The following is a 25723-nucleotide window of genomic DNA, read 5'->3' as shown; positions in this document are numbered from 1 at the left end:
GCAATCAACAATTACCTTTCCATTCCACACTTCAATTATATAGTAATCTTCCCACAACAAAAAGGAAAGAAAATAAAACAGAATCAAATAATTAATTTTCATGCTATAATTATCAAGGCCCATGATAAAGGACCAACATCTCTACTTATTATATAAAAACATCATAAGCTGCTATTTTCAATTCCAATTCCAATACAAAAGAGTTTTTTCATTCATCTCCTTTGCTATTATCATTTCAAGTCCTATTTTACGTTCATACATATGTATCCTCCTCCGGGCATGGTACGTTGTAAAACGCAAACATTTATTTTATTTATCCCTTTGCTATTGATTTACTATACTTTATATTCTGACGGCTTGATTGCCGAAAATTTAAAACTTAGGGCAGTCAAGCCGGACAAATAGAGTAGTATAGTGTCAATTTTATTTTTTGTTTGTTTAACTTATGATGCTATTACTAATGATTTTTTTTTTATAATTATTGGTGCAGCCTAATCACGGGTTCTATGGCCAAAATTATCCATACCCTAACACATTTGGTTACCATCACCACACTATATTTGATCAAGATAATAATATTGTGGAAAGAAATCCATATCCATTTGATGGACCAACTTTTGATAGAAGAATGGTGCAACAAGGTGGTTATGATCGTTATGGAAGAATATTAAGGCCACGTCCCTATTATGATTCAAGATATGTTTTTCATGGAAGAGTTGATCCTTACACTAGTTACCAATCTTACTATGAGACTCCATTATTATCTTACCCTCAACCATTGAAACCACCAGAGATACACCCATTTTACTCTCCAGGTTGGTTATGCCCTATTATGTGACCTATACCTAGCTTGGTCAAATTTTAATTAATAAGATGTTGTCCCAATTTTTTTATGGGGTTTAGAAATGTTTTTGTTTCCTTTGTTTATTAACCTCTATTATCACAACGAGGTTATAAGATCTATACAATTTGGTTTGTTTTTATTTTCGACCAAATACGATTTGGTTTGTTTGAAACATCGATGTTTTTTCTTTTTACGGGAACATTGATGTTGGTATGTTATTAATAATATTTTTTTCTTATTAATAATATTTTTTCTTAATACAATGTTATTTAGATTATGATGCAAGTTTGATGGATATATAGATTATCTCCTGTTTTTCTCTCCATCTCTCTTCTAAATTGCTATCTCCTTGTGTATAGACTATAGAATTTGATTTTTAGTACACAAGAATTTGTAGTTACTATTTTAATGTTTAAGAGCTATATTTTAATTTTAACTTTTTTAAATAATGAATATAGAGCGAAGACTTGTCACCACAAAACTCACAAAAATGTGTGCATGCGCCCGAACCCCTTCAATTTAAAGTTCAATTGTCTGAAATGAAATTTTAGGTATTTGGATTTATCAACGTATATTAAGCTAATAAAAAGAATTACATTTTTTTTGATAAATTATGTAAGTAAGAAGAGGTTTTACAAAAGTATGTAAACTATAAAAACGAGAAGGTAGATTGTCCCACCGGAGTACCTTACATGAAACTTGTCTTCTCCCTAACGATTTTTGTTTAAGATGTGAAAGCGCCCCCTCTCTCTGTAAGAAAAAGGATTGTGCCTACTAATTTTTGATACTAGTGGGAATAAAGGGAGTAAGGAATAACCATTTTCCTATACACATGTACACATATTTTTAAGGCAAAAATTTTTACTTTACAAACCCACTACATATTTTTCCTAGATGTAGTATTCAAGCGGATTGGTTTTGTCATCCAAAAAGGCAAAATTCGTTACTTTATAAACCCACTACAATTTGTTGCTCTTTGCCTTCTATTTAAGTGTAATTATCTTACATATATATAAAATTTATAAAATTGGTTCCTTGTCCATCCATTCTTGGATATCGTCATTCATCCATACGCATTTGTACCGCCGTTAGCCACACTGTTCAACGGGACCTGTCGCCTGATCACTTGTCAGGAAGACTTTCGATACAAGGAGCCAGTTCAACCCTTCGTCGAACCATCGGCTCTGATACCACTGTTGGGTTATCACGAGGGGACAGCCAGGGGGAACATTAACATTGGGCCTTGAACAACTTCACAAGTGAGTTGAACACCACACTTTAACCCAAAACATTAAGGTGTTAGATTTATGAGTCCTCTTACTCATAAAATGTTCAACTTTCACTTTTCTAAATAACGTGAGACTTAACTCACACTTGCCACCACAATCACCACCCTCTCCCCAATGCATTAAGCATGCACTCAATATCATGAATAATAATAGATAGATATGAGATAGATACTCATCATATAGAATGGTATAGCTTGAAGGACATACTTGATCATTACATCTTTACACGCATTAGACAGTGTTTTTCCCTTCCAAGCGTTCATCTTCTTCCACACCCAATCTTTGATGTACAAAAATGCGGCCTTCCTACTCCTCCATATTATGGATAGAGTCCAAGGTAGGTACCGGTACCAAACACATACACATGACGAACCCCTAAATAGGTGTTTAAGAGTTTAATTAGTTCGTTGAATTTTAGTATTTCCAATTTGTTGCATTTAAATGTTATCTACTATAAGCATGTTATATTTACAAGTGATTCTCAATTTTTTTCATTAAAACTAATCCAAACTCGATCTATAGCTTGGACAACAACCTTAAAACTCTTAAGGTGAGTTTGCCACTCATTTGAGTCCCACAATACTTGAGGGATTAGTTTATGCAATTGCACGATGAGATACTCGATTTACATCCAAAATAACAATGAGACACAACGAGACCTCAATCAATTTTTGTTTGTTTGTAGATAGACGAAATGACAACAACCATTGAAAAGTTACACATACAAGTGAAAGAACGGAGTTCAAATTTCAGTGACGTCTTCTGACCTAATAATTTTGACATTTTTAGCGGTCCAACTAGAATTTGTACACATACCTCGATCAAGTAAAAAACATAGGAAAATGGTTGTGCAATATAATTTGTATGTATGTAATAATGTTATTGCCACTTGTCATTACATATCATTAATTAAATTAAAAACCATAGGCGGGGCAGATGCTGAAATTAGTCATTTAAATGTGTGTAATCAAATCCATGATAGCGTCACTTGTTCCTCTCCATTCATTTGCAGTGGTTAGTTTGAGTTAGAATAGAATGCAACAATGGAGAACACATTTTGATTCACATTTGCATGTGTTGTGTCACATGACATGAATGAATGAATACAACAACATAAGAAAAAGAAAAAAAAACAATTAGGATCATTATTCATTGCACCTGCATGATCACAAACAAATTAATGCACGAGGATGTCATCAAACAATTTGTGTCCTCCATGTTTTTTAATTCATACAAAACTCACACTCTAAACAAATTCTCATAATCATCATTACAATTATCATATAATAATAATAATAATCATTGTCAAATAATTTTCAATTGCCAATAATAAAATATGGGGGGAGGAGGAGGAGGCGGCGATGTCCGCATGCTCGATTTGACTCCTACATGGGCTGTCGCTGCGGTTTGTGCAGTTATCGTTATCATTTCCATACTCTTAGAAAAACTCATACATAAATTCGCAAAGGTACCTACATATATATAAATCATGTTAATAATTTGTTATTTAACATTCTTCTTTTTTGTTTATATATTCTTGATTTATGTTGTGGATCATATGTATTATTGAATTTTTTTTAGGTGTTTGAAGAGAAAAAGAAGCATGCTCTACTAGAAGCTCTTGAAAAGATTAAAGCCGGTAAGAAAACCACATTGCGTTTATTTGTGTGCATAAAAAAAATTAACAATGAAATGTTTGTTTGTTAATTAATTTTATTGGTTTGCAGAGCTTATGGTGTTGGGATTTATTTCATTGCTATTAACATTTGGACAAAACTACATATCAAAGGTGTGTATTCCACAAAAGTATGGAAATACTATGCTACCATGTCTTCCCGTTCATCAGAGGCTAGGCGAACATCATGGACCGTCACTTGAGCCTAAAGCGAATGACCACGATCCTCCATCAACTGAACACGAGCCTCCATCGGGGGAACATGAGCCTCCAGCAACGGAAGATGAGCCTACACCAACGGAACATGAGCCTACACCGAAGGAACCTGCTGCTGATGAGGGTGGTGGGGCTAAAGGTGAACATGAACCTACACCGAAGGAATCTGCTGATGAGGGCGGTGGGGGTAAAGGTGAACATGAGCCTACACCGAAGAAAGCTGCTGATGAGGGCGAGCCTAAAGGTGAACATCATCGCAGACTCTTATCGTATGAACGCAGGATTCTCAGTGGTGGTGGTGGAGGGCCGGGATGTAAACCGGTAATCAACTTAACAAATATGATAATTAAAACAAAATCAAGGTTCATTTTTGACTTAGTAATTAGCCAATGTTTCAATCATCTCGAATATGTTGGTTGTTTCGTGTAGGGATACATACCACTTATATCAGTGAGCGGTTTACATCAGTTACATATTTTCATTTTCTTCTTGGCTGTCTTCCATGTGATATACAGTGCCATTACAATGACTCTTGGTAGAGCAAAGGTTGGTTGGTATTGATTCAGCTGCATAAACATCTTTATTCATTCTTGGAAAATAAACTATATAGGAAAATTAGTTTATTTTGTCATTCTATAAATTAAGAATCTTACCTTGCTTATGGCAGATTCGAGGATGGAAGGAATGGGAACAAGACCACGTCGTCGATGAAGATGCCTTGAATGGTACGGAAATGATTCCTAAATAATGTGTTTCTAGCTTCAAGCTATAATAACTTTTTAATATATTCAATTCTAAATTGTGTGTGTAACAATTGTTCAGATCCTAGAAGATTTAGGCTTACTCATGAAACATCCTTTGTGAGGGATCACAACAGTTTCTGGACAAAAACACCTGTTTCCTTCTATTTTGTAAGCAATCATCACAATCAACTCAAACTTGTGCCTATTTTTTTTTGTAGACATAATGAAGTTGTTTCGGTTTCAATTTACTGTCAATAAGATGTTTCTGAACAAATTTTCAGGTATGCTTCTTTCGACAATTTTTCAGATCGGTTCGAAGGGCTGACTACTTAACAATGCGACATGGATTCGTTTCTGTTAGTGGTTTTTTCTAATGCAATATCAGTATTTTGCTTGTACTATTTGTTTTCTTCATATATAAACTTGTGTCCTTATTCTTATTTATAGGTCCATTTAGCACCTGGAAGTAAATTTGATTTTCAAAAATATATCAAGAGGTCATTAGAAGATGACTTTAAGGTAGTTGTAGGAATCAGGTAATTTTGACAAAATTTGCTAACACTTTGGTACAATCATCATGTCCTTGATTTAAAGTACTATATTTTATTCTTCTTGATTCATTTTATATCTTTGGTTTCTTTTAATGTGTGCTTTTATGATTTTGACAGTCCAATACTTTGGGGATCAGTGGTGTTATTTTTGCTTGTAAATGTCCATGGTTTGTCTTAGACCTAACTAACTCTTGATTGGTTTTTATTTGAAACTTAAAAAATTCATATTTCTATAACATTGTTTTCAGGTTGGCATGCTGCATTTTGGGTGTCTTTTCTTCCACTAGTAGTAAGCATCTATTTAGTTTCAGTGCACGCGTGTGCATGTATATGTGCGCATTTCTATTCTTAGAGAAATAAAGGACTAATAATTGATTTACTTGAAGGTGATTCTAGCTGTTGGAACAAAGCTTCAAGCAATTATAACTAGAATGGCACTAGACATCAAAGAAAGACATGCAGTAGTGCAAGGAATCCCTCTTGTACAAGTATCCGACAAGTATTTTTGGTTCGAATGGCCACAGTTAGTTCTTTATCTCCTACATTATGTCCTCTTTCAGGTATTCATTCTTCTTCTATTTATAATAGTCTATTTGGTATATCATCGAGTATTAAAATAATTTCTTACAATTTGACGATTTGTTTTACGTGTCCAGAATGCATTTGAGCTGACATTTTTCTGGTGGACATGGGTAACATTATAAATAGTTTCCATTGTTTTCTTGTTATGATTGCCTATTTTTGCTTCTAGATCCCTAAAAACACTTCATTTTGGTGCAGTATGAATTTGGGTGGGCGTCGTGCTTTTACGAGGATGATAGTCTTATGATTGTGCGAGTTGCTCTTGGGTACGCGCAAAAGTTTATGTCTTTATATTTAATATAAACCATTCTCCTCTACATGTGCGCGTAGTTGATACCGAATTTACATAAAAAATATTTATGCAGGTTGGGTGCTCAATTTGTTTGCAGCTATATCACACTTCCTCTTTATGCATTAGTCACTCAGGTCAATTCATTTTATATTTACTATATTGGAAAATTCAATGAAATGAAATGATGAATGAGAATACTAATTTTTTTGTGGTGATTCAATGATATATCAGATGGGATCAACAATGAAGAGATCAATATTTGATGAACAAACATCAAAAGCATTGAAAAATTGGCGTAAACACGCAATGCATAAGAAACCATCGAAAAAACATGCAACGGTGGAAACTCGAACATTAGGAAGTGGTGGTAGCCCAATGGAATCACCTATGCATACACAGTTAGATGATGTAAACATCGAAAGCCCTGAAACAGAAGGCACCGCCACCATAGTAACCAGTGTCGATCGAAATGACAACTTTGATAACCGTGACCTTCTAACCGGACCTTAATTAACATTGTTGTTATCTTTCGCAGATGTGTAGAATGATTCAAAGTAGCAATTGTTTGCATTTGATTAAATTGAAACTCAAATTGAATTGTCTGCAATTGTAAATAATTAGCCGTTGATGCAGCTTGGATTCAACGGAGTATGTCTATGTCTACTAGTATTAGCAAACTAGCTTAAGTCAATGCATTCATACTTTTGTAGCAGCACATTTCAGATTAGTTATATTTATTTATGCTTGTAAGTTGTAACTTTGTAAGATATTTCTTGAGTTATGATCATTGATAAAGAATTACTCTAGAAATAATTTTGACTATCTCGTCAATTTCTACAACAAAAAAATTAAGCCTAATTATCATATTACATTAATGATTATACAAACAAAATTTTGATTATCTCATCAATTTCTTTTAAAATTTATCATACGTCCATCTTATTTTTGGTAGAAAATATCGTAATTAGGGTGTTTGACACACCAATGATTCTATAAAGTATCGTAAAATTTATTCTGTCTGAGGTTCATAATAAGACATAGTTTAAGTGACGATGTCAAAATTGTTAGAATGAACATTTTTTTTTGTAGTTACTAATTTGAGTTCTCTCCTCTATGTATTTAAGTTCTTAAGTGGTGTTTGTTACTCAGGTGCTTATGTAGTAATAGGCTTTTCGTCCTTTTCAAGAGTGTGTTATATGAAAACAAAACACCGGTCATTCCAAATAAACTCAGTATTACTTAATCAACTAAACCAGCCGATACATACTATACATTGAACTAAATCATCATTTTTTTTTCACAAGACTCACGTAGAGTTAAGTGTAAAGAAGTAAAAGAATCCAAAATTCAAACTCCGATCCTTCATAAAAGGGACAAAAATATAACAAGGAGCAATGAATTTATTTTTCTCCCACAAAATGCTAATTTTGATTTTATTGTGAAAAATTAAAATATAAGGGCACATGTGTAATTTTGGAGAGGGGAAATTAAAGAATGGGAAGTGGATAGAGTAGAAAAGAGGTGGTGTGCGGTGAGGCGTGCGTGTATTGGCCAATGACTTCTCTTTGCAGTGCCAATTCAGTTACTTGTCTGTCAAACAAATGGAACGGAGGAGGTTCTAAGCCCAGCTTCAGACCACGCCCATTCACGGTGGTCGCACTTTCTCAATCCAGAAGGTCCACCGCCATTTTTATCTCATCCTTGCCTTTCACCTTTCTTTTCCTCTCTCCACCACCGCCAGCGGAGGCCAGAGAAAGACGCAAAAAGAACAACATTCCCATTGATGATTATCTCACTTCCGGTACTCTATCTATCTTCTTCTTCTTCCAACTTATTGAAATAATTGTTTGTTTTTAATTTCATGTTTTTGTTAAACCATGTATAAATAAATGTGACTGGTTAACTAGTAGTAGTAATACTGTAATAGAGTAGTTAATTTAATTCTGTTCTGTATTTTGTGATGTTTGCTCCAGCTGATGGATTAAAATACTATGATTTTCTTGAGGGAAAAGGTCCAATAGCTGAAAAAGGATCAACTGTTCAGGTTTGTTAACTTTTTAGAAAGGGGGGGAACATGTTAGTTAGTTACTCTTTTATTCCAGATTTCTTATTTCATGTTCTTGCTAACAGGTGCACTTTGATTGTTTATATCGGGGAATTACAGCTATTTCAAGTCGAGAATCTAAAATTCTAGCTGGAAATCGTGTCATTGCTCAGGTTCCAATAATTAACCTCTCTAGCTTGTATTTGTATGTGTGCACGATCAATTCAAGTCAAGTTGCAACTAGCGCCTAATAATGTGCTAAATAGTCTCATTTTAGGTTTTTATATGCAAATGTTGTTATATATATTAGTATTATTTTGTCTTTCACTCGAGTTTGAATTTCGGTCATTTAACACTTAACTCAAATCAGTTGAGCTAGCCAAACCCCAGTTTCAATTTTAGCTATGTCTCAAAAGTCATATTTCTTATACTTTAGTGATCTCTTGTCTAGAAGAAACCGTGATGGTTGTTTTAACCTTTACTTGATCATGCTGAATGCTGATGAATGCTTGCTTTATGCTATTGAAAGCCATATGTATTCAAGGTGGGAGCTACACCGGGAAAGGAAAGGAAGCGTGAATTTGTAGACAACGCAAATGGTCTATTCTCTGCACAAGCTGCACCAAAACCTCCATCAGCTATGTACTCAATAGTTGAAGGAATGCGAGTTGGCGGAAAGGTGATTGAAACATCCCTCCATCAGCTATGTTTTTATTAGCTAAAGTCATGTATCATTTCTTTTCTTGTTCTTATTGGTCTCTCATTCATGGTTGCAGAGAACTGTGATTGTTCCTCCTGAAAAAGGGTATGGACCAATGGGAAAGAACGAGATTCCGGTAAAGACCTGTTTTTGTCATCTCATTTCCTTTGATGCTTATTTAACTTTCTTATAGTCTTTTGTCACTCTTTGTTGATTTAATTTCTTTTTCAAGTGAATCTATCTATTCTAACGAAACATACTCTTAGGATATACTCGTTGTTTGGATAAAAAATATGGACGATAAGCTTAGAAAATACTTGTTTTCTTTCTATCACAAAGTTTAAAATCACATCCTGTATCCTGTAATCTACATTTTAACTAAAATGATAAACCTACAACTACAACACAGGCTTCTTAAACTTTGTTAATGTTGTTGCAGCCTGGAGCTACATTTGAATTGAATATTGAACTTTTGCAAGTGGTATCTTCCTGAAGAGTGAGCCTGAGCTGATTCTTATGAAAAACTTAATAATTTAACTTCAGAGTGTGTACCCTATTAGGCTGCGGCCTACGGCTATTCTTTTCACATTGTCAACTAGGGAGATTTTTTTTCTTTCACAAAATGATTGTGTTGAATTATACTTGTCTTCCTTCTTGTAACCAAAGAAATACTTGTCTTCCATCTCTCGTGGCAGCAATTTGATAGTGGTATCAGTATATATATGGATCACTTTTTGTATATTATGGATTATAGAAGCTTTAATTTCGACTTATTGATTGTATTTACTTCCTGCCCTAAAATATAATGCTTATTCTTGCATAGGCTATCTTGATGAATAGTTGTTGTCCTCGTCATGTTTCCGGTGGAATGAAGAGATAATCGTTGGATTGAAGATATTATCCTAAAAGATTATCTCTTCATTCCACTCCATGGTTACAATTGTATTTTGTGTTACTCGAACTCTTTCTAAAATCTCGTTTCTAAGGGCTACAGTTCCTACCACTGCTATTCGCCAGTTAAGTGCATATTTTTTCTTGCTAAATTGGACTCGGCTAATGATGTCAAACTGTCAATTTGAGAGTCATCTCTTGAAGAGTTGAAACTTGAAACACATTCTTTTGTCTAGTGCTTTAAAAGTGCTCCGACCTCTTTTTTTGACACAAAAGGTGCTCCAACTGGAGCTTAGTTTTTCCCTCTTCTGTTTTTGTTCCTTTGCTAATACACTCAATTTAAGTCATTTACAAGTATTATAATTCACTAGATTTACAAGTATATTTATATTTTAAAATATCATATTGTCCCTCAACATAAAGTGAACTGATAGGATGGAGTATCCAACGATTTTTGAATTGTTTGAAATTTACTGGATTTTATATGCTTAATGAGATTTTTTATTTGTAAAAGCAAGTTTACCTTACTTATTATATTAATGAATAATTATTTCCGTCAAAAGTAAGGGAAAGTGACTAATCCTTTATAAAGGAAGAGGTTTTATTTCTTTAGCTTACGCTAGGACGGAGCTGCTATCGAGTGATGATTGGCCGAAAGGAATTCAAACATGATGTTGGATACAAATAAGCCAATAAAAGACAAATAGAATTCTTTTTTTTTTTAAACGGCAAAAGTTTATTAAACCTCTTAATCCAAGGCATAAGACATGTCAAGGGAGGAGACAAAGATACCAGAAAATGTCTAATACATAAGTGAATACAAATCACGGATGTTTGTACTGATCCTCTTTTGAGCTGTCGAGTGAGGATTGCTCCATTTATGATGAAAGGACGCATTGGCCTCTCTAATTATATAATAAACGGGTGTACTCTCTTCTCTGACATGCGCTATATTTTTTGTTTTATTCCTTAAAGAGTTTTTAGGATTAAGCCATATGGTGGATACCCGCAAAAAATGAAAGACTTTGAGTAAAAATTAATTAAAGTTGACTCTCTTATTTATTTATTTTTTATACGCTCTTTTTTTTTTTTTTTGTTTATTTTCTTTTACACATACGATTAATTAATTAAATTATAAGCTAATTATAAGTTAAAGTTGAATTTAAGTGATTAAAAAAAATTATGAATTTATTACAGGGGTACAAAATGGTAAAAGTGAGACGATAACATTCGACGAAGATGAAAGAAAACAACAGTAGCAGTAACTAGTTTACAATTGCTGGTTTCAGTGAGAGAGCAAAGAGCGTTTTCATTTGGTAGTAGTATAGTGCACTGTGAATGAGCTGAGACGAAGCACGATGAAGATGAAATTGAATCTGTTTTCGTTTCTCTTTACATTTACCATTCTATCCTCCCATGTCCTCTCCATTTCCGATCTCATCCTCACCAAGGTTGACCGTCGTGTAAGTCTTCTCTTCCCTTTCATTTCATCTTTTAGGGTTTCGATCTTCGCTGTTTCACTCGTTCCGTTTTTTCTACATTTCATTCCATTGCCAAGGGTTTCGATTTAGAATCAACGATTCATTTCAATTTCTCCGATCTACATTTCATTCCATTGCTAAATTTCTATGAAATTTTCTTGCTGATTAAAATCAAAATCATAGAAATTCGAAATTAGCATTTATCAATGTCTAATATTTATCTATGCTGGTTTATTTATGATTTTTTCTTATCATTTTTTTTTTCTGTTGTTTGCAGATTGATCTGTCAACGCAAATTGTCCGCACCACTACTACACTAAAGGTGCGATCAATATATTTGATATTATTTCTTGATTTATTATAGATTTTTCTGTGTGTGATTTCTCCAAAATTTTGAAATTTTCCTTATAAAATACAATGACAGGGTTAAGTAGTTGGGAACATAAGCTTCTGGGAGAAAATGCATCATAAACTTTAGTTTAAAAACTTGGCTGAATGATTTAATAAAGAAAACTCGTCTGAAAAATTCATTTTTTTGGGTGTAAACCGGTTATCCTCTGCATACAACTGCAGACTAATCCCTCGAGTATTGTAGGATGAAAAATTTCATTTTCAATGCAAAAGTTTTCACTCTTGTGCAAATGTGAAGTTTATATTTGAAATTAAAACTGTTTGTGAAAGCCACTTGCCGAATATAATTGTTGTGTGCCATTTGATATTGTGATTCTGAATTACTAGTGAACACAAGCTTCTGTTTATTTTTTGCAGGTAGAGAATGCAGGGTCTGATATTGTATCTGAAATCTTGCTGTCCTTTCCTGAAAACCATGCAATTCACTTGGCATATTTGTCGGCAACACTTAATGAAGGAAGGGGAAAGGCGAAACCATCTTCTGGTGTTAGTTTACCCTATGATGAAGTTGTCAGCCCTAAAGATTTTCCCAATTCCTTGAAAGTTTACTCTGTAACTTTACCTAAAGGCCTTGGGAAGGGAGATAGTCTGACGTTGGATGTCTTGGCAGTTTTCACCCACATATTGCAACCATTTCCAGAGAAAATTACTCAGGCTGATATTCAGCTTCTGCTTTTTCAAGAGAGTGCACACTATCTTACTCCTTATCCAGTAAAGGTTCAATCACTCACCGTTAAATTACCTGATGCAAGAATAGAGTCCTACTCAAAACTGGAAAATACAAAACTTCAGGGATCTGAATTGAAATATGGTCCATATCAGAATATTCCTCCATTTGCATACTTGCCAATGGTTATCCACTTTGAGAATAATCAGCCTTTTGCCGTTGCTAAAGAGTTGGTGAGGGAGATTGAGATATCCCATTGGGGTAATGTGCAGATCACAGAGCATTATAATCTCGTTCATGGCGGTGCTGAGAGCAAAGGAGAATTTTCTAGGTCACCTTTTATCTGTGATTCTGAATTATTAGTGATGTTAGCTTGACATGAAATATTAATTCATTTTCTGCTGCAGGCTTGACTATCAGGCCAGGCCGTATGTAAGAGGTGCATCAGCCTTTAGGCGTCTTGTTGCCAAGCTGCCACCAAGAGCTCATTCTGTGTACTACAGGGATGAAATCGGCAACATTTCCACTTCTAATTTGTGGGGTGACTCAAAAAAGGTGGACATTGTCATTTTTGATGAATGTTTAGTCTTAAATACTGTTGCTAGCATTTGTTAAAATAATTATTCTTTGAAAATTACAGACACAACTGGAGATCGAACCGAGGTACCCAATCTTTGGTGGCTGGAAAATTGCCTTTACCATTGGATATGGGTTGCCACTTCAGGACTTCTTATTTGGAATCGATGGAAAGCGCTTCCTTAATATCTCTTTTGGTTCCCCCATTAATGAGTTGGTGATTGACACTCTTATTGTGAAGGTGAGTGAGATCATTTTATCTTGTCAATACATAGTTTTACTCTTTTTATCTTTTCGTTTTTGTGTTGCAAATTTGGCATGCAATCTTTGAGAATTTATCTAAGTGAGATAGGCAACATCACATTTTACCATTATATTTTTCAGAGGAATTAGAAGTATACCACGGGAAAATGAATTTATTTATCTAAATATTAACTTTTCAGTTTTCAATGATTAAGTTTTTGAGAATATATGTGTGAACTCTAATTGTTTTGCACGAGTTTAACGAGTGACCACTTGTTGACCTAAGAGTTGTTTATCATTCCTAAATTCAAAATAATTTTACCATGATTCAGTTTCTTGCAAATCTTCCCCCTTTTTTGTCTTTGGTTGTTGTCATTGTATACCATCACATCTGCCTGGTGCTTGCAACTTTCAGGTTGTTTTGCCAGAGGGTTCAAAAGATATTTCACCATCTGTTCCATTTCCTGTGAAACAAAGACATGAGGTATTACTATTCTCATATCTTCTTCCACGCCATAGCTGATAGATATCTATGTCATTCCCTTGTTTGGGTTTTATAGTCCATCCATATAATTGTTGCAGACAAAGTTTTCTCACTTGGATATTGCTGGTAGACCTGTTGTTGTGCTGGAGAAGAACAACGCTGTGCCTGAGCATAATGAGCATTTTCAGGTATATTACTGTTGCATCTTTGTTGGGGCTAAAAGTTCTAAATTTGAACTAGCTAGCCTCCAACAATATAAAATGCATTTTTAACTGATCCACAAACATTTGTTTTTATTTAAGAATGATATTAGTATCCTGAATTTCATGTACTGGTCCATTATTGAATTGGGCAACTCACCACCAACATATTTTATATTTTATTTGGAGTTTTCTTTTTTGTTGGGAAAAACCTAAGTTTCACTATGAAAAGAAATGAAGCGTGAAAATAGTTTATAAAGACATCTCTCAACTTACCTGGTAATTTTGTAAGAATGATTTAGGTCCAACCAATATAAAAAACGTAACATGGTATCAAAGCCTATTCATTGCTAAGTGTGATGAGTGCATAGAGAAAAACTCAAGTACTACATGAAAATAGTAGTTTATAAAGAGGATGCACCCCTCACCTTACAAGTCGGTCTTGTAAGGATGAGTTAGACATACCCAATATAAAATAACCTAATTGTTCACATTTAAAAAGCTTATTTCCATTGTTTCAAGTGTTCCCCATCACACATCCAAATATGAATGTTGGTGATTTTGTTAGACACGTAAACTAGAGAAATTGTGATTTCATCACTTATTGTACAGGGTGGTTTATTTTTAACTTATGATGATATAGCATTTATTAGGTGTACTGCTCACCGACTACTATTGCCTGTATTGCAGGTCTATTATAAGTTCAACCGTCTTTCTATGCTCAGGGAGCCATTGATGTTGATTTTTGGGTTTTTCTTTCTATTTGTTGCCTCCATTGTCTACATGCATGCAGACTTGTCAATCTCCAAGACTTCTGCATCTTATTTGGCAAAGATCCAATGGGAAGAGGTAATCAACTTGGTGTCATTTACAAAATCTGTATTTGCAATTGATTATGGAGCTTATACAGTACACTTTTGTTTCATCATTCAGGTTCAAGCAACTATTCATCAGGTCCATACTATCATTAGCCGTTGCTTAACAACACATGACAAGCTAGAAGCATCATTGCGTGATCTTTCTAGGACAGGAGATATTCAAGCATGTAAAGCAACCCGGAAATCAGTTGATAGCTCGTTGAAAGAGCTCACGAAAGAGTTGAAATCGCCAGTGACATTCTTGCAGTCTTCACCACAAGCCACACAAATATTACCCAAGGTCATGATGGAAATGCTTTAAAATAAATAAAGATAGAAATGTTTTCTTCCACTCCACGTAATATTTCCCTCTTGATTTATAATTCCATAATTTATCATTTGATTTTTCAGGTGGAGGAAGTTATTGCTAAGGAGAGAGATTTGCAGGAGAGACTCATGGCAAAACACTCTACTGTTGTTGACTGTTATGAGAAGAAGTTAGGAGGAAGGGAAATTGAGAATAGGGTTGCTTCACATCAGCAGAAAATTACAGCTCTGAGACAAGAGATTGACGATCTTATGGACTTGATCGATGAGATATGATAGATGACTATGCTGCTTGAGACGATAACATGCTCCCATTTTGACCTTGTTTTACTCGATTTAGATCAGAATTTTTAGCGGCTGGATGGTTTCTAAGAGGTTACTTGTGTTGTTCGGATGAGAATTTTGTGACTGTTTATTGTGTACCAGTAACTAGTAATGTTATGATAATTTGAGCATAAATACACACTAGAACTAGTAATGTTATGATAATTTGGGCATAAATATACACTAGAATAAGGATTACAATCTTACTAGTCACTAGTTTATAAATACAAGTATCAGGAACAAAAACACCCACCACCACATGTACCACCAGTTCATACAATCCCTATTTTGTTGGAAAAAAACAGGAACAAAAGCATGGTTATTTCGTAACTAGGTATAAAGCTTATACCCACCAAATAATGAACCATTATACTATGTTGTTTTACACAATTTAATCATTTATGGGTACAATTTGAAAATATTTTTTATTTATATTTATAACTTATAAATTCTTCGATCATTCAATTCTGAAGTTCATTTTTCTCTTGCCTTATTTCTCTATGTATTGGACTATATCATGGTCTCAACACATACTTCCAGTCCCGCAGTTTTAGATGGCGATTTCTTTTAGAATATAGGAAGACCAAAAACACATAATTAGACAAACCAGATCAAAATAAAAGAAGCGAAAATCATAATGAGGAAGAATTTAGAGTGATATTAACCGAAGAAGACAGGTAAAAGCTTGCAAAACAGTGTAGTGATTGGATTGAGTATTAAATCTATATTTGTAGTGTAAGAGAGCTTCTGAAGAAGATTATTAAGTAAAATTGAACGAAAGAAAAAATAAATAGAGATTATTTAGAAGAGGGGGTGGGAGAAGCAACGCCTCTAAAGCATATCAAAGCTAGACCATTATTGTTGGACTTATATGTCTGCAACAGGCCCAAATTGAGTCCAACAAAATCATTCCACTAGGGTTTCGTGTAATAATAATATAAATATTTAAAATTAAAATTGAAGTGAAGTAAAGATATAAATTGAGAATCAGTTCCAGTTTTATTTTTGTTATCTGGATAGATAAAAAAAAATAAAAAATGGAGACATCTCTGCGATATGGAGGAGATTCCAAAGCCTTGAAAATCCACGCCAAGCAAAAACTTGAAATCGATACCAATACCTTCTTCCAGGTAACTAACTAACTAACTAACTGCATTTTTCCAATCTATCTCCTCTGTAATTATCAAAACATTGTGTAATTATTCATTCAATTACTGTAATTAATTAATTAATTATCCTTTTCTCTCTTCACAAGATTCGTGGAGAGCTTGACACAAAAAGTGGACAACCAAATTCCTTGAGTGCTCTCATTCGACATTATTACCCAGATGTATGTATCTCTTCTTAACTCTTAATTAATTTTAACTACTTTGTTAATTAATTAGTTAGTTAGTTAGTTAAGAGTTGTTGGTTGGGATGGAAAATGTTGTAGTTATCAGCAACCCTTGGAGTAGGAGTGCGATATGATAAACAAGACGGCGTAGGAGGAGCTCGATATGCTAAAAATGACAAGTTACACTATACTGTACGTGCTAAGAAAACATTTCCTGTGACTAATGATGGTCTCATTAATTTCAAAGTTAAGGGAACATGTGATGTTGATCAAGATTTTAAAGAGGTAGTTAATTCTTGCTTGCTTGCTTTGTCAAATTTAATGTTGAAATTAGTGTTTGCACGGTAAATGTATTAATGCTGAATTGTTTTATTTTTTGTAGAGGAAATCCAGAGGAGGGGCTGAGTTTTCATGGAACATATTTAATTTTCAGAAGGACCAAGATATCAGACTCAGAGTTGGCTATGAAGCTTTTCAACAGGTTTCACTTCTTTTCTCCTATGGTGTTATGTTACACGACTTCGCTTTGTACAGACAGCTGTAGTCATCATAGATTATATTAGTTACTTGTTGTGATTTGTGAAATAGCTGATGATATACAGTGCTAGGGTGGGTAGTGGAATTTGAACGAATCACTATTGTTTTGGGAATGTGATATGCTCATATGCTGATATTTTCTACAAACTGTTGTCAAGTACCAGCTATAGAGGCTCTGTAGCATAGAGGAATTTGAACAAACCGCTATTTCGTATTTCCCACGGTCTGCAATTGATAACATTTTATTATATAGATATTAGGGCATCTCCAATGAGAGTAGAGATTCTCTCTATTTTTTAAAAGATATAAACACCTTTGTTACTATGGTTTTGGTGTATAAACATCTCATTACTATCACCGTTTTTAGAAATGTGCGTTTTTGTTTATGCACCCAAAAACTATAGTACAATTCTATTGATACAATTCTTTAAGAACTTCAACAATTTTCACTCTAACAGTACAATTGTTTAAGAACTTAAAATGGATTCCACAAGTTATCTTACATATTAATAATTCTTTATAATGTGTTTCACAAGTTACCTACGAATTAACGTTTAGTGGTTAAGAACTGTTTCTTACACATGGTACTCAAATTATCCTCTTCTAATGGTGGACCTCGTAAGAACCAATTCTCACATTTAAGAACTGATATTGAGTTGGTTTTACGCTCAAGTGTGTTCCTTGTCATATGCTTTGGTTATTAGCAACCATCCTTGTCAATAGTACAGAGATAAATGGGAGGGATTGAACATACAGAAAAAGAAAGCCAAAGGAAAATGAGAAAAATATTGTATTTTTGCCTCTTGTTGTCCGAAAGAAACTGGCAGATCACTAGATGTTTCAGGGATCACCATGGTGTTCTGTTGATAATATGACTTACAGTCATTTTGAATGTAGGGAAATCCTCTCTTGCCCCTATTTTTGTTGTTACATTCTCTATCTCCATGTAGTTAGTGTTGGTTTTCGGTTTGCATCTTTTCTCTGCACGAGACATAAGTGTGTTAGTTCTTGATTGAACTGTGTTGGCTACAAGTATTAGGCCCTAACTCTATCAACTACATAGATTTTGGCCAAGTTGAAATAAGTACAATATACTGACAGGTAGAAATGTTAGATTCAGTATGTGCCAATCCTATAGTGATAATGTCATTGAATTGTAATGGATGGGTCAGTGCAGTTAAGTAAAAAATTAATTAATTAATGCTAACCCTTCAGTTTTACTGCCATTAAATTTATTTTCGTCTAAAAGAGGTAGATAAACTACTATAAGAAGTTGTTGGTTTTCTTCTGTTGCCATTTTTGTTGAATTTGTGAAGTTAGCAGAACCTGTGAAGTTGCTGCAGCTGTTCATTTTACTTTTAGTTCAATGTTCATGTTCCTTTCCCTAATTTTTCCATGCTATAATTCTTTTTACGTTTTGTTTCCTTAATACTGCATTCAATCTTAAAACTCTTGTTTCAGGTTCCTTATCTGCAGATTAGGGAGAACAATTGGACATTTAATGCAGATTACAAAGGTAGATGGAATGTGAGATACGACTTGTGAGATAGCAGAACACTTTTTTCTGTAAACATGTTATGCTTGTCATTTTTTGGTAGACATGTTCTGTTTATCATCCCAAACCTAAGCCCCTCACCCAAGAAAAGCGGCCATATGCATACATTTTAAATTTGGTCATTAAAGTGAAGTGCAATACGGTTGAAAATAAATTTGCTTGATTTATTTTTTATTTATTTTATCATTTGTATTAGAATTCTTAAACACAAATTGGCCTGAATCAAACTATGTAAACTAGATTAGATGCAGCAATTAAGACTTTAATGTGATATGAATACCCCTTGGGGGCGTAGTTCAAATGGTTGAGTTGAGACATAGCTCGAAACTTGAGAAGGTTAAAAAAAATTATGAAATGACAATATGTACTGGAAGTATTATAGCGGTATTCGTGTGTCACAAGATTCTTGTGTGCAGTTAAAGTTAAATTGATGTATGCATCTTTGGTGTGAGGCTGCAGTTAAAGAAATGAAAATTTTATATTACATTACATCTACAGAATATGTACACCTAATATTAGTTGTACCAAGAAACATGAGTATATGATGAATTGTTTCTCTTTAGCACAGCAGACAAAAAAATTGAAGCATCATTACCTTTTTATATGGTTTGCCCTTATCGACTTTCTAGTGAAGCATCACAAATGAAAAAATGAGCTAGGTATATGTAGTTGCGGTGGTTAGTAGGTAGGTGAGTTAGTTTTTTTTCTTCATAAGGTGAGTATGGTTGTTAGTTTGATTGCCTTGAGTATCATATTAAACGTTAGAAATTTTATTCTGATTTTAAGTTCATGAGTTTTTATATAATTACCAGTATATTTATTATATCCAAAATATATTCATTAATTGTATGACAAGAAACCTCATTTTATCCATCACAAACAATATCCACACCCTATGCAATTTTCTAATATATATGGAATGGAAATTCTTGATACAAAGATTATTTTGCCAATCATTGAGTTGTCTTGCTGTTCAATCTAGCATTACATTTGTGAAATATTGGCTTTGAAATGGGGCCCTAAGTTATGCACTACATATTGAACTCATGTATGAGTTTGAAAATAACTTAGAATGCAAGGTAGAACAAGCATTTGATTCTTTAATATCATTGATAACAAGAAAATATGATTAATGCAGACCTCGTGTCTAGTTTCAGACCCATGGCTTTTGCAACACATACACGTGATTCAGACAAAAACCCCATACTCCAATATCACCCCATCAAAACAGAGTTGACCAATAGGGACTTGAGATATGTACATAAATAGGAGATTGATAGAACCCATTTTAACAGAATAATTTAGGAGCTTGCTGTTTTCTAAATGCGTTAAATAAGGTGAATTCACTCTGAGCATATTTTTATACTCATTCCAATTAAAAAATGAATTGAATTGTCAAAAGAGATTAGACTCCTACTCTTTCTTTGACTATGATAAATTAAGAAAAATAATTGAATTACTAATACTATGCTTTAATCGGATAAAAATAATTATACAAATTTCTTGTAAAACAAAAAACCATTAAATTTTAAACCTAGAAAATTAGGATTTAAAAGGAATAATAAAACGTGGTTTTCATGAAAAGGTTTTATCCAAGGCATATAACTATTAAATTTTCTTGTATAACAAAAAACCATTAAATTTTAAACCTACAAAAAAGTATTAAATATCTACTCCTATTGCTTAATATATTAAAATCGATTACCACCAAATTTCCTAATTTATCCTTATTACTTTTAATCACGTTGCAAGTTTTATATCCTTCGTTGTAATTTTACTAAAATAAATATTAAAAAAATATAAAAAGATTCACTAAAATAAATATAAAAAAAAAACATATAGAAAGATGATAGGCTTAAAAATAGGAACAGAATAAATTATAGATATGAATGAAACATAACAATCTATACATAAAAATAGGAAGAAAGAAAAACAATAATATAGTATCAAACTTACTAAATTACCCTAAATATTCCTATAATATATTATTTTTGATTAAAAATATACACGAGACAGTTATTTGTCACTAAAACATTAAAAATTGAATAAATAAATTTACAAGAATAATTTAACACAATAATTCTGCTTATATTTTAACAATATTATATAACAAATTTTTAAATATTTAATTTAAAATAAATTTTCTACATTAATACAATGATAAACTCAAATATCGAATAAAAATCAATAGACCCGTTTTAAACTAGTTAAACTCTAAAAAAAATTAGGACTTAACTTGCATGTACTCTGAATATATAGTTCTTGATACATACATCCAATTATATCTCACTCTATACGTACTAGTAATTTGTATAGGTATTTTATGATTTAAAATATTAAAATTTGACTAAATCCGTGTATGAATAAAATTACACCATACATAAAAAAACAATTAATCTAATAATCTCTAAACATTATCATAACCAAGTTGTAAATAAAGTTGCCTGCCGCCAAGTTGAGGGAACAAAAGGCAATATTTACATGAATGATAACAAAAAAAAAGCAAGATTTATTTGAATGATGATAAATATTTGAAAAGTGAAACAATTATAAAAGTGGAGTAATATTCCATCCAAATAAAATAAAATTGAATAAAAGAGACAAGAAGTGTTTTCCATAAAATATAAAAAAATAATAAAAAGAGGCAAGAAATACAGTGCAGAGTTGTGATTACTACTTATATATCAGAAATAGGCTAACTCCAACGCAAGCTGAAACGTTAAAGAAGCACAAAGCAACACAACACAAACACACAACAAACTTTTCAACTTTTCATTTCATTCATTCATTCACTTCACATGACTCGTTCTTTCCGATTTCTCGACGAGCTCAACTCGTCTTCCGAAGATTCCACCGTCGTTGATTCCGATTTCGTCGTTATCCTCGCCGCTCTTCTCTGTGCTCTCATCTGCGTTCTAGGTCTCGTCGCCGTCGCACGTTGCGGTTGTCTTCGTCGCCTACGTCTCCCTTCCCCCGCTCTCGCTTCTCAAACTGCACCTCCTGCTGCAGCAAACAAAGGCGTTAAGAAGAAAGTTCTTCGCTCTTTACCGAAACTCACAGCAACAGAGGAATCCGCAGTGAAATTCTCCGATTGCGCTATTTGTTTAAGCGAATTCACCGCCGGTGATGAAATTCGAGTGTTACCTCAGTGCGGTCATGGATTCCACGTGTCATGTATTGATTTGTGGCTCAGATCTCATTCTTCGTGTCCATCGTGCCGTCAGATTTTGGTAGTTCCTAGATGCGATAAGTGCGGCGGGATTCCAGCTCCCGCCGCAACAACTACCGGCGCCGCGTCGAGTTCTACACTGGCGCCGGAGGATTGTGAAGCTAGATTAAAGGTAAGGGAGGATGATGGAAACAGATTCTTGCCATAGATTTCGCATATTCAGTTAGTTCAAAATTAGTGAATCATTTTCTTTGTATGGAAGATTCAAATCTTGTGTATATGAATTGATGTATGTTTGAAAAGAATGATCGTTTTTTTTTTTTTTTTTTTTTTTTTTTTTTGATAAGTAAAAGAATGATCGGTTTATCAGATTGTGTGTATTAATTTTTAAAATTTGAATATGAATTAGATAATTACAATTAGCAGTTTAGGATTAAGGTTGTAATTATTCTAAGTTACTACTAAATATATTGTTGCATTCGCACTCTTTGGACTCGATTGCTTCAAAACCCAATCTCATTATGTACAATTTGCGTCCAATTTAGTTCAAGTAGAATTTTTATTTTTATTTCTTTTACACTAATCATTATTATATTTTTTGTTGAAATTTGGTTATTTCTACGCGTAACCATAGAGACTAATCCAGACTTCAAACTCTTTTTTAAAGTTTTAACATTATTGCATGTCCAAACCTGATATCGAACCTAGGACCTTCCACCGATCATTATTTTTCCTTCTATTATACTACTATTCTACTGCATTATTGCGTTTGTAGATTTATTGACTTATAAGTAATATATTTTAATATATTTTACTTTAAACTGAAAAATTAAAATTTTAATTGTTGATGAAAGATAATTAATGACAACAATATAAATATTTACGATCTTATATAATTTAATAATTAAAATGACACTGATAAAAACTAACTGTAAAATTTAGTTAAATAAAAAATTAGCTTAAATAAAGTTTAAAGTCAATTGGTAAAAAATAAACGTCTCAAGAATTAGCATAAATTAAATTTAAAAAATCATTTTACTTCAGTTACTAATATTTGGGTTGGATTTCTATCGAGACATCTTGTTGCTAATATTAAATCATCAAAGTATATTTAAATATACTAAAGTCAATAAATATGTATCGTAGTTGTTGTTTATATTATTCTCCACTAAAAGAAATATAAAGTTGATGGAAATTAATTTCTCTATGGGATATATAAAAGATGTTTTGAGATTTCCCGTAAAAATATATGTTTCCGTAGAAATTACAATAAAAAATAGTCTTCATATTGATGTATATGTTGAAATATAGGCCACGTAGAAATTTTTAAAAAATAGACTTTCATATTAATATATGAATAGAAATATAAACCACAGTATAAATTAGAAAATTAAAATAGATCCCCGTATAATATATTAGAAGAAATATGATAATCTTTATCTCTCGTCATCTCTCAAATTATTTTGAGGTTTCGTCAAAAGGCTTTGAGGTGGATATGAAATATAAAAAAAAAAAAAAAAGGTTGGTGTATCAATTAGGGATGGCAATGGGTAGGGTATGGGTAGGGTACTATAGTACCCATTCCCATACCCACAGTTTGAAAAATACTCGTACCCATCCTCATACCCGCGTGGGTAACAATCTTTGTACCCGTCCTCATACCCTATGGGTACCTAAGTACCCATACCCGTACCCGTTACCCGCATTTTTACTAAAAATAAATTTATCAATTATAAAATATCATATCGTTTTAATATAATTAATTTTTTTTTTAAAGATTTTAATGTTGACTCATGAAAATTATAAACAAAAATTTGTTCAAGTTCATTTCTTTGTTCACATATTCACATTGTGTTTGTATTATGTTATAAATAAACATTTTTATTAAAAATGTGTAATAGTTTAATAGTGTTTAATTTTTTAAAATTGATATACATATGTTATTATATAATAATATACATAAAATAAATAAATATATATTATGTGGGTATGGAGCGGGGTGGGTACTAAGGTACCCGTACCCGTTAATTTTTGCGGGTAATTACCCATACCCAAAATGCGAGTTTTTACCCTACTTATTATGGGTATTTTTTGCGGGTGCCCACTGGGTATGCGTCAAATTGTCATCCCTAATATCAATATATGGGTAGAAATATAGACTACAATATAAATAACAAAAAAAAAATGATTCCCGTATTAATATTTAAACATAAATATAGGTTCCCGTTGATTTTTAAAAAAATAAATAGTCTCCCTATTAATATATGACTTAAAATATAGATTCCGTAAAAATTATAAAATAAATAGATCTCTGTAATATATGAGTAAAAATATAGAACTAAGTAAAAATTATAAAAACAAATCATTTGTATTAATGCATAATTAAAAATATATATTCCCGTAGAAATTACAATAAAAAATATATTGTTGTATATGTTGAAATATAGGCCACGTATAAATTTTGAAAAAATAGATTTTCATATTAATATATGAGTAGAAATATAAATCACATGATAAATTACAAAATTAAAATGGATCCCCATATTAATATATTAGAAGAAATATGATAATATGTGCCCAAAAAAAAAGAAGAAGAAATATGATAATTTTTACCTCTAGTCATCTCTCAACTTGATGAACAAATCTGGAAAATAAAAGCAATCATTGTGAAATAAATTCTTAATCAAAGACAATATTTATAGCTGGAAAGATAGGAAAGTCAATATTTTTGGCTCTGCCTATGAAGCACAGACACCGGACACGACACGGACACTGACACGTCGACACCGATAAAAATTTGGAAAAATGACATAATTTAGTGTAATCATAAGTGTCGGTGTCGGACACGGACACGCCTAATCTAAGGAGTGTTGGTGTCCGTTATAATAAATTTTAGCTAATTAGAATAATTTTTATAACAATGGACCCAAAAAAAAAAATATATAACAACTTGTATTATAGTTATAAATTGTGTATAAGGTAATTATAGTATTTTAATAATAAAAAGGATATTTGTGTCAAAAATCTGAGTCAAGAACTGTATTTTTACATTAACATCGAGAATTTTCTTTCTCCAATTTTACTTAAAGATTAATAGCTTGTTTAAGCAACAATTTGAAGGCATTGAAATTCATTTTTGTCTACCTCCTGTAAACTCATCAACGCTAATTTTAATAGCTTCTTTGGGCAAGTTTTGAATAATTTTAGTATACTAATAGCCAATTCCAGCCATGATTTTGTGTATGACAGCTGAAAAAAGATAATAATTTTTTTTGAATAGCAAAGATAATAATTTTTTTTGAATAGCAAAAGATTTATTAATCAACAGTCAAGACACAAGAAGTGCCAAGATAGGGCAAACAAAATAAAAATAAACTAAGAAAGGGAGGATTTTCACTCTAAAACAGAGGCAAAAACGCCTCCCCCCACCAACCAGACAGCCAATATCAAAACACTATGTCTAAAAAACTATCAACAATAAATATCGGGCTCTAGATTCCATTCATAAAAAAGACACGGAGAAATCTTTAATTTCTCCAAACTCCATTTCCATGAAGTCACTTTCACCTCCTCTATAATAACTAAAGGCTCCATAACAATATTATTAAAAACCTTATTGTTTCTTGCTTTCCAAATCACCCAAAGCACCGAATGCCACACAAATCTAAAACCTTTTCTTGACTTTTTAGATAAGGCTGCTTCTCCAAAACAATAAAAAAGATAGAAAAGATT

General features: G+C 32.7%; 5 protein-coding genes across 6 annotated transcripts; all 5 read left to right on the top strand.

Moving 5' to 3' along the window:
- The first annotated feature begins 3469 nt into the window (after positions 1–3469).
- On the top strand, positions 3470–6702 carry LOC123899262 (MLO-like protein 9). Its single transcript, XM_045950351.1, has 16 exons — positions 3470–3601; positions 3715–3772; positions 3861–4018; positions 4202–4345; positions 4454–4570; positions 4692–4749; positions 4847–4935; positions 5049–5123; positions 5215–5303; positions 5436–5485; positions 5567–5607; positions 5705–5878; positions 5975–6010; positions 6099–6166; positions 6266–6326; positions 6424–6702. The coding sequence occupies exons 1-16, from the start codon at positions 3470–3472 to the stop codon at positions 6700–6702; spliced, it is 1629 nt and encodes a 542-aa protein (XP_045806307.1).
- A 970-nt stretch (positions 6703–7672) lies between these two features.
- On the top strand, positions 7673–9707 carry LOC123899261 (peptidyl-prolyl cis-trans isomerase FKBP18, chloroplastic). The gene is made up of 6 exons (XM_045950350.1): positions 7673–7993; positions 8166–8236; positions 8323–8409; positions 8766–8915; positions 9013–9072; positions 9376–9707. Exons 1-6 carry the CDS (start codon positions 7747–7749, stop codon positions 9427–9429), a joined length of 669 nt encoding a protein of 222 aa, XP_045806306.1. The 5' UTR covers positions 7673–7746; the 3' UTR covers positions 9430–9707.
- Positions 9708–11017: 1310 nt separating this feature from the next.
- Positions 11018–15603, top strand: LOC123899259 (dolichyl-diphosphooligosaccharide--protein glycosyltransferase subunit 1A). Of its 2 annotated transcripts, XM_045950348.1 has the most exons (10): positions 11018–11290; positions 11586–11630; positions 12077–12717; positions 12794–12941; positions 13027–13203; positions 13621–13689; positions 13788–13877; positions 14580–14738; positions 14823–15047; positions 15158–15603. In XM_045950348.1, the coding sequence occupies exons 1-10, from the start codon at positions 11186–11188 to the stop codon at positions 15347–15349; spliced, it is 1851 nt and encodes a 616-aa protein (XP_045806304.1). In that variant the 5' UTR covers positions 11018–11185; the 3' UTR covers positions 15350–15603. The 2 variants fall into 2 exon arrangements, with proteins under 2 accessions (XP_045806304.1, XP_045806303.1); XM_045950347.1 differs by having other exon boundaries at positions 11049–11290; positions 14580–15047.
- A 775-nt stretch (positions 15604–16378) lies between these two features.
- On the top strand, positions 16379–19195 carry LOC123899260 (outer envelope pore protein 21, chloroplastic). The gene is made up of 5 exons (XM_045950349.1): positions 16379–16527; positions 16653–16727; positions 16830–17015; positions 17113–17211; positions 18729–19195. Exons 1-5 carry the CDS (start codon positions 16435–16437, stop codon positions 18810–18812), a joined length of 537 nt encoding a protein of 178 aa, XP_045806305.1. The 5' UTR covers positions 16379–16434; the 3' UTR covers positions 18813–19195.
- Positions 19196–21516: 2321 nt separating this feature from the next.
- Positions 21517–22472, top strand: LOC123899258 (RING-H2 finger protein ATL80). Its single transcript, XM_045950346.1, has 2 exons — positions 21517–22289; positions 22340–22472. The coding sequence occupies exon 1, from the start codon at positions 21621–21623 to the stop codon at positions 22197–22199; it is 579 nt and encodes a 192-aa protein (XP_045806302.1). The 5' UTR covers positions 21517–21620; the 3' UTR covers positions 22200–22289; positions 22340–22472.
- The last annotated feature ends 3251 nt before the right edge of the window (positions 22473–25723 follow it).

Source organism: Trifolium pratense, linkage group LG7, assembly GCF_020283565.1.
Source record: "Trifolium pratense cultivar HEN17-A07 linkage group LG7, ARS_RC_1.1, whole genome shotgun sequence".
Taxonomy (NCBI): domain Eukaryota; kingdom Viridiplantae; phylum Streptophyta; class Magnoliopsida; order Fabales; family Fabaceae; genus Trifolium; species Trifolium pratense.
The sequence above is the reverse complement of the archived record's forward strand: the minus strand, read 5'-3'. Positions and strand labels throughout refer to the sequence as shown.

Bases quoted from the DNA above. Each gene is read 5' to 3' on its own strand.
- LOC123899262 (XM_045950351.1), top strand. From the start codon at position 3,470: ATGGGGGGAGGAGGAGGAGGCGGCGATGTCCGCATGCTCGATTTGACT. The intron at 4,571-4,691 runs GTTGGTTGGTAT...TGCTTATGGCAG, and splicing joins TGACTCTTGGTAGAGCAAAG to ATTCGAGGATGGAAGGAATG. The intron at 5,608-5,704 runs GTAAGCATCTAT...ATTTACTTGAAG, and splicing joins TGTCTTTTCTTCCACTAGTA to GTGATTCTAGCTGTTGGAAC.
- LOC123899261 (XM_045950350.1), top strand. From the start codon at position 7,747: ATGACTTCTCTTTGCAGTGCCAATTCAGTTACTTGTCTGTCAAACAAA. The intron at 8,916-9,012 runs GTGATTGAAACA...TCATGGTTGCAG, and splicing joins GAATGCGAGTTGGCGGAAAG to AGAACTGTGATTGTTCCTCC. The intron at 9,073-9,375 runs GTAAAGACCTGT...ATGTTGTTGCAG, and splicing joins TGGGAAAGAACGAGATTCCG to CCTGGAGCTACATTTGAATT.
- LOC123899259 (XM_045950347.1), top strand. From the start codon at position 11,186: ATGAAGATGAAATTGAATCTGTTTTCGTTTCTCTTTACATTTACCATT. The intron at 12,942-13,026 runs GTGGACATTGTC...TGAAAATTACAG, and splicing joins TGTGGGGTGACTCAAAAAAG to ACACAACTGGAGATCGAACC. The intron at 13,204-13,620 runs GTGAGTGAGATC...TGCAACTTTCAG, and splicing joins TTGACACTCTTATTGTGAAG to GTTGTTTTGCCAGAGGGTTC.
- LOC123899260 (XM_045950349.1), top strand. From the start codon at position 16,435: ATGGAGACATCTCTGCGATATGGAGGAGATTCCAAAGCCTTGAAAATC. The intron at 16,528-16,652 runs GTAACTAACTAA...TCTCTTCACAAG, and splicing joins ATACCAATACCTTCTTCCAG to ATTCGTGGAGAGCTTGACAC. The intron at 17,016-17,112 runs GTAGTTAATTCT...TATTTTTTGTAG, and splicing joins TTGATCAAGATTTTAAAGAG to AGGAAATCCAGAGGAGGGGC.
- LOC123899258 (XM_045950346.1), top strand. From the start codon at position 21,621: ATGACTCGTTCTTTCCGATTTCTCGACGAGCTCAACTCGTCTTCCGAA.